This window comes from Gorilla gorilla, chromosome 6 (genome assembly GCF_029281585.2).
Source record: "Gorilla gorilla gorilla isolate KB3781 chromosome 6, NHGRI_mGorGor1-v2.1_pri, whole genome shotgun sequence".
Lineage (NCBI taxonomy): Eukaryota > Metazoa > Chordata > Mammalia > Primates > Hominidae > Gorilla > Gorilla gorilla.
In genome coordinates, this window is record NC_073230.2 from 30,871,346 (window position 1) to 30,888,335 (window position 16,990).

Genomic DNA, 16,990 nt, shown 5'->3' on the forward strand with positions numbered 1-16,990 from the left:
TTTTAGACAGGACACCAAAAATACTATTCATAAAATGAGACTGGCACAAATGAATACACTGAACTTCATTAAAATTTAAAACTTTTGGCCAGGTGCGATGGCTCAAGCCTCTAATCCCAGCACTTTGGGAGGCCAAGATGGGTTGATCACCTGAGGTCAGGAGTTTGAGACTAGCCTGGCCAACATGGTGAAACCCCATCTCTACCAAAAATACAAAAATTAGCCAGGCATGTTGGTGGGCGCCTGTGATCCCAGCTACTCAGGAGGCTGAGACACGAGAATCACTTGAACCCGGGAGGCAGAGGTTGCAGTGAGCCGAGATCGCACCATTGCACTCCAGCCTGGGTGACAGAGCGACACTCCATCTTAAAATTTTTTTAAAAAATAAAGATACAAAAGAAAAAAAATAGCCAGGTGTGGTGGTACGCACCTGTAGTCCCAGCTACTGGGGAGGCTGAGATGGGAGAATCACCTGAGCCCAGGAAGTCAAGGCTGCAGTGAGCTGTGATTGTGCCACTGCACTCCAGCCTGGGCGATAGGAGTCAAGATTCTGTCTCAATCAACTGATAAAGGGCATGATGACCTTTAAGATGATCATATCCAGAAAAATGACAGAAGCACAGGACAAAAGTCCAGGCAGCATAGCACAAAGGACATGGGGTAAACATGGAGGGAGCAGCATGGGGTCAGAAATGCTTGCCTCATACACCATTCATATATACCGGTTGTAGAGAACTCTGGTATTCCCCCTGCACACCCATCACCAGATTACCTCTAATGATGTAAAGTCTGGCCCATCCCAGAGCAGCCATGCATGAAGAACTCTATGTCTACAGTTCTTTAAACAGAGAACTTTACTAATAACTTCCCCAACGAAATTCATTCATCACTCATAACCATACATTACGTCCAGACCTGGGGAGGATCGAGTTTCTATTGGCTTCACTGTCAAGCTTTTCAGAGGCATGTTGAAACCAAATCATAGTAACTAGAAGAAACAGGAACAACCCTTTGGGAGGAAGTTTTCTGTTAGAGCAACCTGATTAAGAGTAGACACTAACACTTTCCAGCTGCATGATCCTGGACAAGCTACTTCACCTCTCTGTACCACCACTGACTTATCTGTGAAGTGGGGACATGGGACTGCTGTGAAGATTAAAACGTGTTAATTCAGTACCCGGCACATAAGTGCCTAGTAAGTGTCAGCTACTTATTGGCCGAGTGCTCAAAGTCAGGCCACTGAGAAGAAGAAAGGCACCTACCAAGAACACGCAGTTTATCTGCTATTTATTTAGAACTCCAAGCTGTCTGCTATAAAGGCAACCTTTAAACTGGTTATTTCTAATATTTAACATCTCTGACTCCCATTACTTCTTGCTCAGCTCATGGATAGTCTCAACGTCACTGTTTCTACAGATGTTTTCTTCTGTTGAGTTAAAGCACCTCATGGTGTTAGCTTTATGTTGCCAATTACACTTAAAATGCTTCTCAGCCAGGCACAGTGACTCATGCCTGTAATCCCAGCACTTTGGGAGGCCAAAGTGGGTGGATCACCTGAGGTCAGGAGTTTGAGACCAGCCTGGTCAACATGGTGAAACCCCGCCTCTACTAAAAATACAAAAATTATCCGGGCGTGGTGGCACACACCTGTAATCCCAGCTACTCAGGAGGCTGAGGCGGAGAATGGCTTGAACCCAGGAGGTGGAGACTGTAGTGAGCAGAGATCACGCCACTGCACTCCAGCCTGGGCAACAAGTGTGAAATGCTGTCTCAACAAGTAAGTAAATAAAATTCTTCTCAAATTTCTATTTGACATTAATTCCTGTATCCATATGGACCAAGTAGCACCTAACACAGCACCAAAAACAATCAGCAGTTGGACAGAAGATGAATGACAGTTCCTGCCTTTAAAGATGCCAACATCCAGCAGGGATGTCACCTAACTCACTCCGTTGTCGCTGCCTACTCTCTTCCCCAGGAAGTCATCTACCTCCCCACAAACCTCAAGACAGCTTTCCACTTCTCAGCACACGTTCATCCACGGCTTACAGTGGGGTCTCTCCGAGCTATTTTATATTAACTATGGTATTGTTTCATTTTTCCTCCAGACTAGATAACATGGCATCACTACTTTTCCATTTACTTATTTCTTCACTACTTTCCCACTTATTTCTCTCTTTTTTTTTTTTTTAGTAGAGTCTCGCCTGCCGCCCAGGAGTACAGTGGCACAATTTCAGCTCGCTGCAACCTCTGCATCCTAGGCTCAAGCAATTTTTGTGCCTCAGCCTCCTGAGTAGCTAAGATTACAGGCATGCGCTACCATGCCTGGCTAATTTTTGTATTTATAGTAGAGATTGGGTTTTGCCATGTTGGCCAGGCTGGTCTCGAACTCCTGGCCTCAAGTGATTTGCCTGCCTCAGCCTCCCAAAGTGCTGGGATTACAGGCCTGAGCCACCATACCAGGCCGACTTGTTTCTTCTAAATAAGGAATACTTGGTTTCCCTTCTTTGACCAGAGCCTCACTTAATACTCATCTTCCCAGATCAATTAAGTCCAGGAAAAAAATCAAATATGCAAGTGTTGAAGTAAAACCAAGAAACGTTCTGAATTTTCTAGCAAGACTGTGATTTTTAAGTATGTATTCCCCATAAGTACCTGTCAGATCACGTATTCAAATCTTTGCTCGGAAAACAGTCATTCCAGTCATGAGTGATGTGGCGGCCCCACCAGCATGGAGAACCTGGTGCACAGGCTGTTTCCCCACACAATAAACATAGGGAAATATTGTTTCACCTTCCTCATCAGCCCCCAAAATGACAACCTTCCTCGCCCTTTCCTCTAGGACCACTTCATTTACCTAATGTCTTCCTTTACATAAGGTCTTATGCTTCACTTCAGGGAAGGTTCCCCCTGCTTTGGGCATTTTTTGAGTACTTATTAGGAGTTTTGATTCTTTTGATTGGAGAGTGGTTTCAAGGAAATAACATTAGGAGAAACTGAGAAATCCTTTCCTTAAGACTCTGGCCTTTTTTTTTTTTTTTTTTTTTTTGAGACAGAGTCTCGCTTTGTCACCCAGGCTGGAGTGCAGTGGTGCGATCTTGGCTCACTGCAACCTCCACCTCCCGGGTTCAAGAGGTTCCCCTGACTCAACCTCCTGAGTAGCTGGGATTACAAGCCTGTGCCACCACACCTGGCTAATTTCTGTATTTTTAGTGAAGATGGGGTTTCTCCATGTTGGCCAGGCTGGTCTCAATCTCCTGACCTCAAGTGACCCACCTGCCTTGGCCTCCCAAAGTGCTGGGATTACAGGCGTGAGTCACCGCAACTGGCCCCACTTACTGTGTATTTTTTACATACAAAAAGACATTCCTGCCGGGCGCGGTGGCTCCCGCCTGTAATCCCAGCACTTTGGGAGGCTGAGATAGAGAGATCACTTGAGGTCAGGAGTTCGAGACCAGCCTGGTCAACATGGTGTAACCCTGTCTCTCCTAAAAATACAAAACTCAGCCAGGTGTGGTGGCAGGCACCTGTAATCCCAGCTACTCGGGAGGCTGAGGCAGGAGAACTGCTTGAACCCAGGAGGCGGAGGTTGCAGTGAGCCGAGGTCGTCGCATCACTGCACTCCAGCCTCGATGAAAGAGCAAGACTCCGTCTCAAAAACAAAACAACAACAAAAAGACATTCCTTAAATTTAGAAAATGGAGCCCACTTGAGAAATTGAGTAGGCAAAAGAAAAAATATCTAAAGGCGTTTAATGTCAAGTACTCCACTAAGGCTTTCTCCCAAAGCCCTACCCTTATCCATTTAAGGAAGGGCTCTCAAATCCTCCTCCTAATAATGTACACCTCCCTTGTGGCATCTGAACATCCACATCGTTGTCTGCTGGGACTGTTTCTGTGGAGGAACCCTTCCAGTCTGGTCACACTGAGTCTACTCTTCAGGTACCTCAGGCAAAACAGGATGGATGAGAAACCATTTTCCCTTATTTCTTTGCTATATTCCATATATTTGGGAGAAAACAAACCTACCTAATTCTCTAGCAGTGAGTCCTTCAGAAAGTTAGTCTGTAATCCCAGCACTTTGGGAGGCCAAGGCGGGCAGATCACAAGGTCAAGAGATCGAAACCATCCCGGCTAACAATGAAACCCCGTCTCTACTAAAAATACAAAAAATTAGCTGGGCGTGGTGGCGCGCACCTGTAGTCCCAGCCACTCAGGAGGCTGAAGCAGGAGAATCACTTGAACCCAGGAGGCGGAGGCTGCAGTGAGCCGAGATTGTGCCACTGCACTCCAGCCTGGGTGACAGAGCAAGACTCTGTCTCAAAAAAAAAAAAAAAAGTCTCCCAGTATCTTCATCTGCCATAAACATTTAGCAGAATCCAGTGCCCACCCATAAGTGCTTTATCATCATCTAAAACTAAGTGGTTAGAAACTGTTCAAAGCTGCTTGACACAGCACGTAAGATATGCGGTCCAGAGAACTTGAGGAATCCCCTTCTGATCATTTAGTAGTATATGGTGGAATACAGATAACATAAATAATAAAGATCTAACAGTAACAGAAAGGTAACACTCCAGCTACAGATCTTACAAAACACCAAACGTCACAAGCGTTTCTGCTGTGGTCCCAGATTCTGTCACCTCTTCAGTGACTTCACAGAATCTGGCTTACAAGATGACTCCTTGAATTGGAGCAGGAGGTTGTCTTACTTCAAGGTTAGAGGTTTGCCTTGATATTAAGCTCTCAGTTCCATCAGACTGACAGGGTATATGAGGCATTAGGGCAAACAAAGAAAAATAAGCTCTCAGTTCCAAATGTACTTCTCAGCTTTGTGATGCCGGGTCTAGGACTCTGGACTCTAATCTCTCCTTTGCCAGCTGTTACCTGTTAGTTTCTGCCAATAGAAGGCACCAGAGGGGTACTAGAAAGCAGGAGTCGGGATAGAGATGACATGCTCTTGCCTGTCTGTCAGTCGGCATCCCCACACCCACAGGTCCCGTCCATCAGTCTGATCAGCAGGCCCTGTCCGTCAGTCGGCATCCCCACATCCGCAGGTCCCTGTCCATCAGTCGGCATCACCACATCTGCAAGTCCCTCTCCGTCAGTCAGCATCACCACATCCGTAGGTCCCCATCCGTCAGTCAGCATCACTGCATCTGCAGGTCCCGTCCTTCAGTTGGTATCACCGCATCACCAGGTCCCGTCCGTCAGTCAGCATCACCCCACCCGCAGGTCCCCATCTGTCAGTCGGCTTCACCACATCAGCAGGTCCCGTCCGTCAGTCGGCTTCACTGCATTACCACGTCCCGTCTGTCAGTCAGCTTCACCACATCAGCAGGTCTCGTCCGTCAGTCGGCTTCACTGCAACACCAGGTCCCGTCCGTCAGTCGGCATCAACGCATCACCAGGGCCCTACCCATCAGTCGGCATCACCGCATCACCAAGTCCCTGTACGTCAGTCAGCATCACCACATCCGCAGGTCCCCGTTCATCGGCTTCACCGCATCCGCAGGTCCTGTCCATCAGTCGGCATCACCGCATCGCCAGGTCCCCCTCCATCAGTCGGCATCACCGCATCGCCAGGTCCCCCTCCATCAGTCGGCATCACCGCATCCGCAGGTCCCCCTCCGTCAGTCGGCATCACCGCATCCGCAGGTCCCCCTCCGTCAGCCGGCATCACCGCATCCGCAGGTCCCCCTCCGTCAGCTGGCATCACCGCATCCGCAGGTCCCCCGTCAGTCGGCATCACCGCATCCGCAGGTCCCCCTCCATCAGTCGGCATCACCGCATCCGCAGGTCCCCCTCCGTCAGTCGGCATCACCGCATCCGCAGGTCCCCCTCCGTCAGTCGGCATCACCGCATCCGCAGGTCCCCCTCCGTCAGTCGGCATCACTGCATCCGCAGGTCCCGTCCGTCAGTTGGCATCACAGCATCAGCAGGTCCCTCTCCGTCAGTCGGCATCACCGCATTCGTAGGTCCCTGTCTGTCAGCCGGTGTCACTGAATCAGCAGTTGGTTACAGCCTCTAGCTCCTCTGGACACTCTGAACAAGATGTATAACTCCTCTCTCCTCCCCACATCCCAGGCGCCAGCCATAGCCAAGGAGCTCCCATTGCTCAGAAATCTAAGTCTCAGGTGCTCAGGGCTCTTCCCTCCAAGTCTCTAGGATCCAAAACCTCAACTTCCTCTTTGGCCTTCCAATCCTCAGGCCGTGGCTGCTCCTTACAGTCACTACTCTGGATTCTCTTTGTTCTTTCGCCTTTCAGCACCTGTGTGATTCTCCCTGGTGAAATACCGAGTATGTTATCTGTGCTCCTGCCTGGATCTCACTGAGACAAGCACAAAACCTAAGGCTGAGAGCTGGTGAATTTGTTGTTCTTATTATATCATAGCTAAAACATATTGTGTACTTATATGTACCAAGCACTGTTTTAAAGGCTTTATCATGCAAAATCCTATTTAATGCTCAAAGCAACCCAATGAGGGGGCCACCATCATCACCCCTGGTTAGAAAAGAGGAAAATGAGGCTCAAAGAATTTTAAAAACTGTTCAGAGATCCCATAACTAGATCACACAATGAGAAAGTAGTGGAGCTAGGACATAATTCCAAGTCTGACCTCAAGGCTGCCCCATTTCCTGCAAAAAAAAAAAATAAAAATAAATAAATAAAATACAACTATAAGGCTTTTTTAGGTGCTCCAAGCTGCTTCACAGGGCTATTTACATTGCTCACAGAGAACTTACTATAGTGCTTTTTTGTTATCCTCTTGAGTCTTACTCTGTAACAGGCCCCTTCCTTTTTTCATCCCACTGCTCCTCTAGCAAAACAGGATGTCCTGTGGAATATCCCATATTTAGGACATGGCTAGTTGTTTCTTTGATGCATCATTTAATTTGTCACTCTATCTTCTGTATTTCTTATAAACTCAAAGTTAGATTAAGACTGAAGCCAGTTGAACCTATTGAGATAAGACTATTTCCTCTGTGGTGACATGTATATTCTACTGCATTAAAGTAGAAGGCACATAAGGTCCGGTCATTCCACTTTCAGTGATTCTAAGATTAATCAGGGACTCAATGCCTAATCTTCCATTATAAAAATTGTCCAGAACTGCAAAATTATCGCTGTTTATGATAAGGCTTTGGCACAAAACAAGCGGCACACCCAGCGTGAATAAATAAAATATATACAGGCTGGGTGCAGTGGCTCGCGCCTGTAATCCCAGCACTTTGGGAGACCAAGGCGAGTGGATCGCCTGAGGTCAGGAGTTTGAGACTAGCCTAACCAACATGGTAAAATCCCATCTCTACTAAAAATACAAAAAATTAGCCAGGCATGGTTGGCGGATGCCTGTAATCCCAGCTACTAGTGAGGCTGAGGCAGGAGAATCATTTGAACCTGGGAGGCGGAGGTTGCAGTCAGCCAAGATTGCACCATTCCACTCCAGCCTGGGCAACGAGAGTGAAACTCCATCTCAACAAACAAACAAACAAACAAACAAAAACATACAAAGTGACCCTTCTCAAAAAGGAAATAGTGTCCCCTCAAGCCTTTAAGGAAAGAAACACCTAACAACAGTAGCCCATCTTATTCCTAACGAACTCTCAATAAAATTGTTTTTGTTGATCAATATGTAAATAATCATTAAATTTTTAAAGGGAGTCAAAGGTGAAGAATTCCAAAGTCTAGTTCCAAGCATCTTACGATTCAGTATGTGCTCTTGCTTAATTAACTTTATCTTGCGTGCCCATATTTGCCCATTTGAAAACAGAGATAATCCACTAACTTGACACTACCTCAAAGGACAATGAGGAGAGTAAAGTGAAATACAAAAATTAAGAAAAGTTAGATACGGCAAATACCCAGAATAAGGGAAAATGCAATAAACTAAAAGCTAAATTCTCTAAATTTGAAGAAATTATGAATGAATTAAAAGGAAACTCTGCCCATAGCAGATATGCTAGTACTCTAATAATTTACTTAAACTTGGTTTCTACCATTTGGCTGTTTCATAGAAAGCTACATTACACCAGATGTAGCTCCTGAACAAAAAAATCATATTACATTTTAAATCATATTTAATATGGCTCATCTTAAAATAAGGGGATCGAACTAGTAATCTTGCTATTACAACACTTGAGGACCTATCCCCCAAGCTACTGAATTCCCAAAATAAATGTTAATCTAAAACAGGAACATGTAAAAAGTTTAATCTTATAGCCCACCGTTTCCATCTATAAAGTATATTTTTAGTGCATTATATAACTTGCAATATATTCAGCATATACCAAAAACCAACCCCTTCCTGCAAAGCTTAATCTCAATAATACTGTTTTGAAGATAAATATTCTCAGCACAAATCACCTGTGACCAACTGAGAAACCTTGGAGAATCAGATCAGCTTCCCACCAAACTAACCTTTTAACCAAACTTTGCATTTTGATGGGGGTTATGATTTAGTGACTCATCAAATGTCATTTTAGAAGACTAGTCTAAAACACACAAAACTAGTTACTCTTGATTTTTTTTATATTAGAGATACATAAAAGCTAAGCAGTTTCTCTGCACCACCCTCTCCAAGGTGGGTTTTAAGAACTTTCAGGTTCCATTGTCTGAAGAGTCAAAAGACATTTTCTTTTATCCCTTCAACTACTGGTGTCTCAAATTCTCACCATGACATCATTATTATGCTTTGGAAATTGCTGACACAGGCTATTCAATTGTGCTAAATAGTTTATGTTTATGCATATTACACAATCAGTGCAGTGCCACCATCTGAGCAAAAGGAAGCAGAATAACATTTTAAAGTAACAGCACAAAATAGCAGGTATTTGTCTTTTTAAAACTTTGCCAAGATAGGAACTTCATATTTAAATACAATTGGCAAACTCATCAGAAAGAACTGAAATCAACAAAATCCTGTTGGGAAGGGACTGAATGAGAAAGATTACCCAGTTACCCAAGAATATATTTCAATATTTGGTTTCTTATCCCAAAGAGCAGATTTTTAAAAGATACACTGTGCCCTTACTAAGAAAAACCCACACCAAGGCACGGGTCATAAGAGAAGAATTTTATGTTCTAGCACACCCAAGAGCTGAGGAAAGGAGAAAAAGCTTTGAAAAAACTAACAGCAATAGGCTTCCATACTTAGATCTTAATTTTAAATACAGAAATTCTTACCTCCCACTGTAAATGAGGCGGGATATTTCGTATCTGAAGTTTCCGAATCCTGCAGAAGAATTAAAATGTTTTTTAAAAGAAAAAAAACATAAAAGCAAAACAATAATAGCCAACATGGAAGTTTAGAAACTACTTAAAATATTAACTCTATATTAATTACAAACCAATATCTATTAAGAAAATACAGCCCAAGAAGGAAAAGCAAAGAAGCAAAGTCATAAAATGCATAGAGACCATTTGGAGATCCAGCATTTATTGGACTGTTATGACTTATTTTAAAAGCCACTAAAATTGGCAGATAGAATGTTTAAAACACACTTATCTGATGACTACATTCTAAGTTCAAATCCGTTAGCTTCAAATTAGGCATCCCAGGACACAAACAAGGCCTTAGTCCAGGTGACCTTACTCTGACTGTTACAGCTAAGGAGTCCATGGATAAAAATCAGGGAAATAAAAATGAGGTGTGAGTGGCAGGAAATTACACATTTATCTTCACTATCCCCTAAATGAAATTTAACGCGTCCTTCAATTATGAATGCTGGCACTAAACCACAGAATTACAGTACTTGTAATTTTGACATCAATATAAATCAGATATTTTCATACCACATTAGACTGTTGGAGATCTTTATCATCTATACTCATTACTGTGAAACTTAGATGTGTTGCTAGAACTTGTTGCTTATTATACTAAGCACCTATCACCAAGTTTTAACATTCTGCTAACTACATTTTAAAATAATTGGTTTCCTTTATAATCCTACGTATTTTATGCATTTTAAAACATCCTGAGGCCAGGCACAGTGGCTCATGCCTATAATCCCAACACTTTGGGTGGCCGAGGCAGGTGGATCACTTGAGGTCTGGAGCTCAGGACCAGACTGGCCAACATGGTGAAACTCCTCCTCTACTAAAATTACAAAAAATTAGCTGGGCATGGTGGCAGGTGCCTGTAGTCCCAGCTACTCCAGATGCTGAGGCAGAAGAATCACTTGAACCTGGGAGGCGGAGGTTGCGGTAAGCCAAGATTGCATCACGGCACTGCAGCCTGGGCAACAGAGCGAGACTCCATCTCAAAAAAATAAAAAATAAAGACATACTGAAACATAAGAAGAGATCCATAGGTTTCAGACTGCTAAAGGAGTGCACAGTACAGAAAATGTTAAGAATCAGCACCTTAGTTCAAATGCCTCCCTACACATGTATATATGTATGTATAAGGGAAGGAAGAGGGCGACACATATAACACAACTGCATGTTAACTGTATGAGACTATACCATAGAAGTCACATGCCAGTCACCTCCTTTGAAGGAGGAAGAATTTATAGTCAACTAGCTATTAAAAACAAAATAAAACAAAAACTAGCAATTGAGCTTGACATCTCAAGTGAAATAAATTACTTAACTTTCAAAATTAGAACTATAGGACAGGCCTTGTGGCTCACGCCTGTAATCCCAGCACTTTAGGAGGATCATTTGAGCCCGGGAGTTCCAGACCAGCCTGGACAACATAGCCAAACTCCATCTCTACAAAAATCTTTTAAAAATTTTTTTAAACTAGCTGGGCATGGTGTTGCATGCTTGTAGTACCAGCTACTCAGGAGACTGAGATGCAAGGATTGCTTGAGACCAGGAGTTCAAAGCTACAGTGAGCTGTGACTGCACCACTGCAATCCAGCCTGGGCAACAGAGTGACAACCTGTCTCAAAAAGAAAAGAGAAGAAAAAAGAAAAATAAAAAAATAGAAAAAAAAACAAAGAACTATAGTGAACTTCTCTTTCCAGGTCAAATAATCCACAGTTTTGAAGTATCTGAGGAAAACACCAGTTTAGTCTAGATTCATAACCTAGTTTAGTCCTTTGCCTCTTCCCTTTCCCCAAAAGGGTGAGAACAAACAAATACCACAGCTGCCATTGATCCCTTCGAGAACATCAAAGAAAACCTAGATTAACTAAACTCAGGTACATCCTGTCTACAATCATAAAATGGAGGAGGGAAGGAAAAGAAGCACTTTTATATTATTTTCATGACAAAGTAAAAGCACAGTCATCAGGGTAAAATATACCAAAGAAATAAAAGAGAATGCCAGTTTAAGAGATTAAAAAATCCAAACTATAGCTAGTACAAGTTTACAGACTAAATGCTAGTTTGGGATTTGTTTCAAAATAACTCATGTGGTAATAACTGTTAAAGTTTCAGGACAGGTACCTCTCTGCTTTTATGTAAGTTTTATGTTTTCTTTTTCTTTTGTGTGTGTGTGACAAGAGTCTCGCTCTGTCGCCTACGCTGGAATTCAGTGGCACAATCTCAGCTCACTGCAGCCTCTGCCTCCCAGGTTCAGGCAATTCTCCCACCTCAGCCTCCTGCGTAGCTGCGATTGCACGCATGCGCCATCACACCCAGCTAATTATTGTATTTTTAGTAGAGACGGGGTTTCACCATGTCGACCAGGCTGGTCTCAAACTCCTGACCTCAAGTGATCCGCCTGCCTCAGCCTCCCAGAGTGCTGGGATTACAGGCATGAGCCACAGTGCCTGGCAGTATTTTCTATAAAAGGTTTAAAAAATATACCCTAATAAAAAGATTTATAATTCACAGATTTCACAAGTGTTATATGTTGCTTCAGTTAAAAGAAAGTTGTGGCCGGATACAGTGGCTCACACCTGTGATCCCGGCACTTTGGGAGGCTGAGGTGAGCGGATCACCTGAGGTCAGAAGTTTGAGACCAGCCTGACCAACATGGAGAAACCCCATCTCTACTAAAAATACAAAATTAGCTGGGCATGGTGGCACATGCCTGTAATCCCGGCTACTCTGGAGGCTGAGGCAGGAGAATTGCTTGACCCGGGAGGCAGAGTTTGTGGTGAGCCAAGATTGCGCCACTGCACTCTACCCTGGATGACAGAGCGAGACTCCATCTCAAAAAAAAAAAAAAAAAAAAAAAAGGTGCTCACACTGTATTTACCTAACTAATAAAGGTATGATTTACTACATATATGCAAGTACTAATCTGGTTTTTTGTTTGTTTTTGTTCTGTTTTGAGATGGAGTCTCACTCTGTCGCCCAGGCTGGAGTGCAGTGGCGCGGTCTTAGCTCACTGCAACCTCTGCCTCCCGGGCTCAAGGGATTCTCCTGCCTCTTCCTCCGGAGTAGCTGGGACTACAGGTGCATGCCACCACATCCAGCTAGTTTTTTATAGAGATGGTGGTCTTGCTATGTTGTCCAGGTTCATCTTGAACTCCTGGGCTCAAGCAGTCCTTCTATCTTGACCTCCCCAAAGTGCTGAGATTACAGGTGTGAGCCACCATGCCAGGCCCTATTCTGTTTTAATCAAGTATCTAACACAGTAAGGATTAGCAGCAGAGTTAAGAAACTAAGTATTCACACCTCCACTGGCCTCATTTTGGAGGGTGTATATGTTACCAAAAAATTTTCCCAAAAGTACACATGTAAATATACATCGAGAGTTCAGATTAATTAGCATGTGATCATACATATTACAAAAATAAATATCCACTTCACAAAGAGGATACTATCTTTTGTTTATTAAGAGTAATCCAGGCAATACACAGTGGCTCATGCCTGTAATCCCAGACTTTTGGGGGGCCAAGGTGGGAGTGCTTAAGGCCAGGAGTAAAATTAGCCTGGTGTGGTGGCACATGCCCGTAGTCCTAGATACTCAGGATGCTGAGGTGGGAGAATCACATGAGCCCAGGAGTTTAAAGTTTCAATGAGCTATAATCATGCCACTGTACTCCAGCCTGGGCAACAGATTGAGACCCTGTCTCACACACACACACAAAGCAATCCATTTGCCATGTTTTCCCAAAGACTTTTTAAGAATCTCATACTCAAGGATCCCATGGATTTTCTACCCACTCTTCAAAATTTACATCCAACACCCATTTAATTATTGGAAGTTTGGATGTTACTCCATAATAATTATTTCCCTTAAATGGTTTTCTCGTTTCCCTTACCTGATACTCTTAAGTTTCATTTTAGACAAACATCTGAGTTATTTTTATACAGTGTTTTGCTTTGTTTTTCAGATGGGAGTCTCACTCTCTCACCCAGGCTGGAGTATAGTAGCGCAATCTCGGCTCACTGCAACCTCTGCCTCCCAGGTTCAAGCAATTCTCCTGCCTCAGCCTTCCTAGTAGGTGGGATTATTAGATGCCCAGTAACTTTAGTAAAGATAGAGTTTCACCACGTTGGCCAGGCTGGTCTCAAATACCCGATCTCAAGTGATCTGCCCGCCTCAGCCTCCCGAAGTGCTGGGATTGCAGGCGTGAGCCGCTGCGCCCAGCCCTGCAGTTAGCGTTTGATATCTAGAATTGTTCTTTCCCATTTGCTCAGTAACTAATCTTAAACTGTGTGACGTTTACCTCTGGCTCCTAACCCTGTGCTCTGCTCTTATCAGTACAAGAGCCAAAAGTCTCAACATTAACAAGAATGAACCAAAGGCATGAATTATAATCATCCAGCACAGATAAATACAAACTTCTGGCATGGAAAGAACTGGAGAAAAATCTATCTCAGTCAGCTATACAATTAAAATACTCTACTGCTTCTTTGGTCATGTTCCATCTGAGATTTGAGAATTAGTTTATATTTGGGTTTGATTCTAAATACTTACAAGTCAGGAAAAGGTATTCATATTTTAATAGAGTGTTTCTATCATATTGATTACCAAGTCATTAAAGTTCAATTTAACTATCAGAAAATAAATTAGCATTTCACCATCTCCTAAAACATACATAAATACATAGGATGCACACTCCATAACAACAGGGACTAATTAGGTTATCTTGTTTGTTGCTGCATTCAGAGCCTGAACAGTGCTTGGCATCTGATAAGCATTCAATTGATAGTTAAAATGTTACACTATATGGTGGAGGGAGGGAAAGACTCACAGAACCACTATCCAGAAACTAACATTTCAAATGATTTCCTTATAGCTTATAAAGGGACCGAGAAAAACAACTGCCACACATTTTTGAGAATGGAAAAAAAAAAAAAACCCCAAAATATTGAATTATTTAAGCATTTGCATTAATTTTAAAAATTCAGGCCGGGCACAGTGGCTTACGCCTGTAATCCCAGCACTTTGGGAGGCCGAGGCAGGCAGATCACGAGGTCAGAAGTTTGAGACCAGCCTGATCAACATGGTGAAACCTCATCTCTACTAAAAACATAAAAATTAGCTGGGCATGGTGGTATGCGCCTGCAATCCCAGCTACTCAGGAGGCTAAGGCAGCAGAATTGCTTGAACCCGGGAGACGGAGGTTGCAGTGAGCCAAGACTGCACCACTGCACTCCAGCCTAGGCGACACAGTGAGACTCTATCTCAAAAAAAAAAAATTTTTTTTCAACACAATTTAAGGGTTCCCCACCAGAGGGGAAATACGGTAAATTTTAGTTCTCAGGCTAATAGATTAAAAATTTAAAGGCCGGGCACAGTGGCTCAAGCCTGTAATCCCAGCACTTTGGGAGGCTGAGGTGGGGGGAATCATTAGGTCAGGAGTTCAAGACCAGCTTGGCCAAGATGGTGAAACCCCGTCTCTACTAAAAATACAAAAATTAGCTGGGCGCAGTGGCAGGCACCTGTAATCTCAGCTACTTGGGAGGCTGAGGCAGGAGAATCGCCTGAACCCAGGAGGCGGACATTGCAGTGAGCCGAGATCACACCACTGCACTCTAGCCTGGGCGACAAAGCAAGACTCCATCTCAAAAAATAAAAATAAAAAATTTAAAAACTGCCCACTCTGCTAGAAATATTAGTTACTATGAAAATTCAATCATTATTTATTAAAAGCATGTTTAATTACAAAAGAAAGAGTCAATGATAGGTCCGGCAGGGTAGCTCATGCCTGTAAACCCAGCACTTTGGGAGAACTGCCTGAAACCAGGAGTTCCAGACAACCTTGGGCAACAAAATGAGACCCCCCGACACCGGCCCTGCCTATCGACAAAAAAATCAAAATTAAAATTAATTTTTAAGAGCCAATAGAGCAGCTCATGTAGACTCTGAAGGGCATCTTCAAGATGTTTAGTAATCGATGAAACTGATTTAAGTTGATTTTATAGAAACGTTCAAATTGTCACCAATTAGAGAAAGTGAGCCTCCAAATACCCATCACCTGTTTCAATTAACGAGTATGATAATCTGATCTTGTTTATTCTATACCCACACCTGTACCAAGTCCCCCTTACGTAGCATGCAATGCTGAACTACTCCAGTAAACAACAATGAAAAATAAGGAGCTTTATTTCAACATAACCACAACAGCATTATTGCTCCTAGAAGTGATTAGCAAAAATTCCTCGTTATTAGATATCCACTAAGTGTTTATTTCCAATTGCTAATAACTATCTTTTTACATGAGGTTTGTTCGTATCAAGATGCCAACAAGATATACACATGCATACAGTTGATATGCTGATATATAATCTTAGGTCTATTTAATACAAGAGTTTCCCCTCACTGTTTTCTTCACATTTATGTAGTGGTCCAAAGTCATAAAATCCTACATGATTACTCATTCTGGATTTTACTCACTGCATCCCCCTTTGTATCATTTTAATAATTGTTTACTATATAGAATTAGATATATAACAATGTATTTTTTCTTAGAGATAGGATCTTGCTCTATTGCCCAGACTGGAGAGCAGTGGTACAATCACCTCACTGCAGACTCAAACCTCTGGGACTCAAGTGATCCTACCATCACAGCCTTCTGAGCAGCTGGGACCACAGGCATATGCTACCACGCCCAGCTAAATTTTTTGTAGAGATGGGGTCTCGCTACATTCCCCAGGCTGGTCTGGAACTCCTGGCCTCAAGCAATCCTCCTGCCTTGGCCTCAATAATGTATAATTTGTTTATATACATAAGACATCTATGAACCCACCTCCAATAATTAGAAGATAATTGAAGATAATTGCATGCTTCTCCCCCAACCCTCCTCCTCCCAGAATATAATTATCACCCCTAATTTTTTATTCTCATGCTTTGATTTACAACAGTTATCTGTTAAAACTGACTTTTTTAGCCGGGCATAGTGGTGCATGCTTGTAGTCCCAGCTACTCAGGAGGCTGAGGCAGGAGGATCAACTGAGCCCTAGGGAGGTCGAGGCTGCAGTGAGTCGTGGTGGTACCACTGCACTCCAGCCTGGGCAACAGGGTGAGATCCTATCTCAAAAAAAACAAACAAAAAAACCCTGACTTTTAAAAAGTAGACAAAATGGTGCCAGCAGTCCTTAAAAATGACCAAAATTGTCTGGGTGCAGTGGCTCGCGCCTGTAATCCCAGCACTTTCAGAGGCCGAGGAAGGCAGATCACCTGAGGTCAGGAGTTTGAGACCAGCCTGGCCAACATCGTGAAAACCCACCTGTACTGAAAATACAAAAATTAGCCAGGCATGGTGGCACAGGCCTGTAATCCCAGCTAATTGGGAGGCTGAGGCAGGAGAATCGCTTGAACTCAGAGGCTGCAGCAAGCTGAGACCATGCCATTGCACTCCAGCCTGGGCAGTAAGAGCAAAACTCTGTCTCAAAAAAAAAAAAAAAAAGGCGGGGTGGGGGGCCAAAATTGCCAGAAATGGTTGGGGGGGGGGAAATTTAATGAGCAAAACTTAATACTATCTAGTCAGTACTCAAATTTTCCTGATTAAAAAATATCTTTCTTTAACAACTGGTATGTTCAAATCAGTATTCAGATAAGATCCATATGTGGCATTTGCTTATGACTCTAGTCTTATAACCTAAATGTTACCCTTTTTCTTGCAACTTATTTGGATAAAAA

General features: G+C 43.2%; 1 protein-coding gene across 1 annotated transcript in view; it reads right to left on the reverse strand.

Annotated features, from left to right (window-relative positions):
* The window catches only part of IGF2BP3 (insulin like growth factor 2 mRNA binding protein 3), a 161,192-nt gene that overhangs the window by 99,751 nt on the left and 44,451 nt on the right, over positions 1–16,990 (reverse strand). Inside the window, exon 3 of the mRNA XM_031013019.3 lies at positions 9,184–9,232. Coding sequence (XP_030868879.1) covers positions 9,184–9,232 — 49 coding nt within the window. The remainder of the gene's footprint in view (positions 1–9,183; positions 9,233–16,990) is intronic.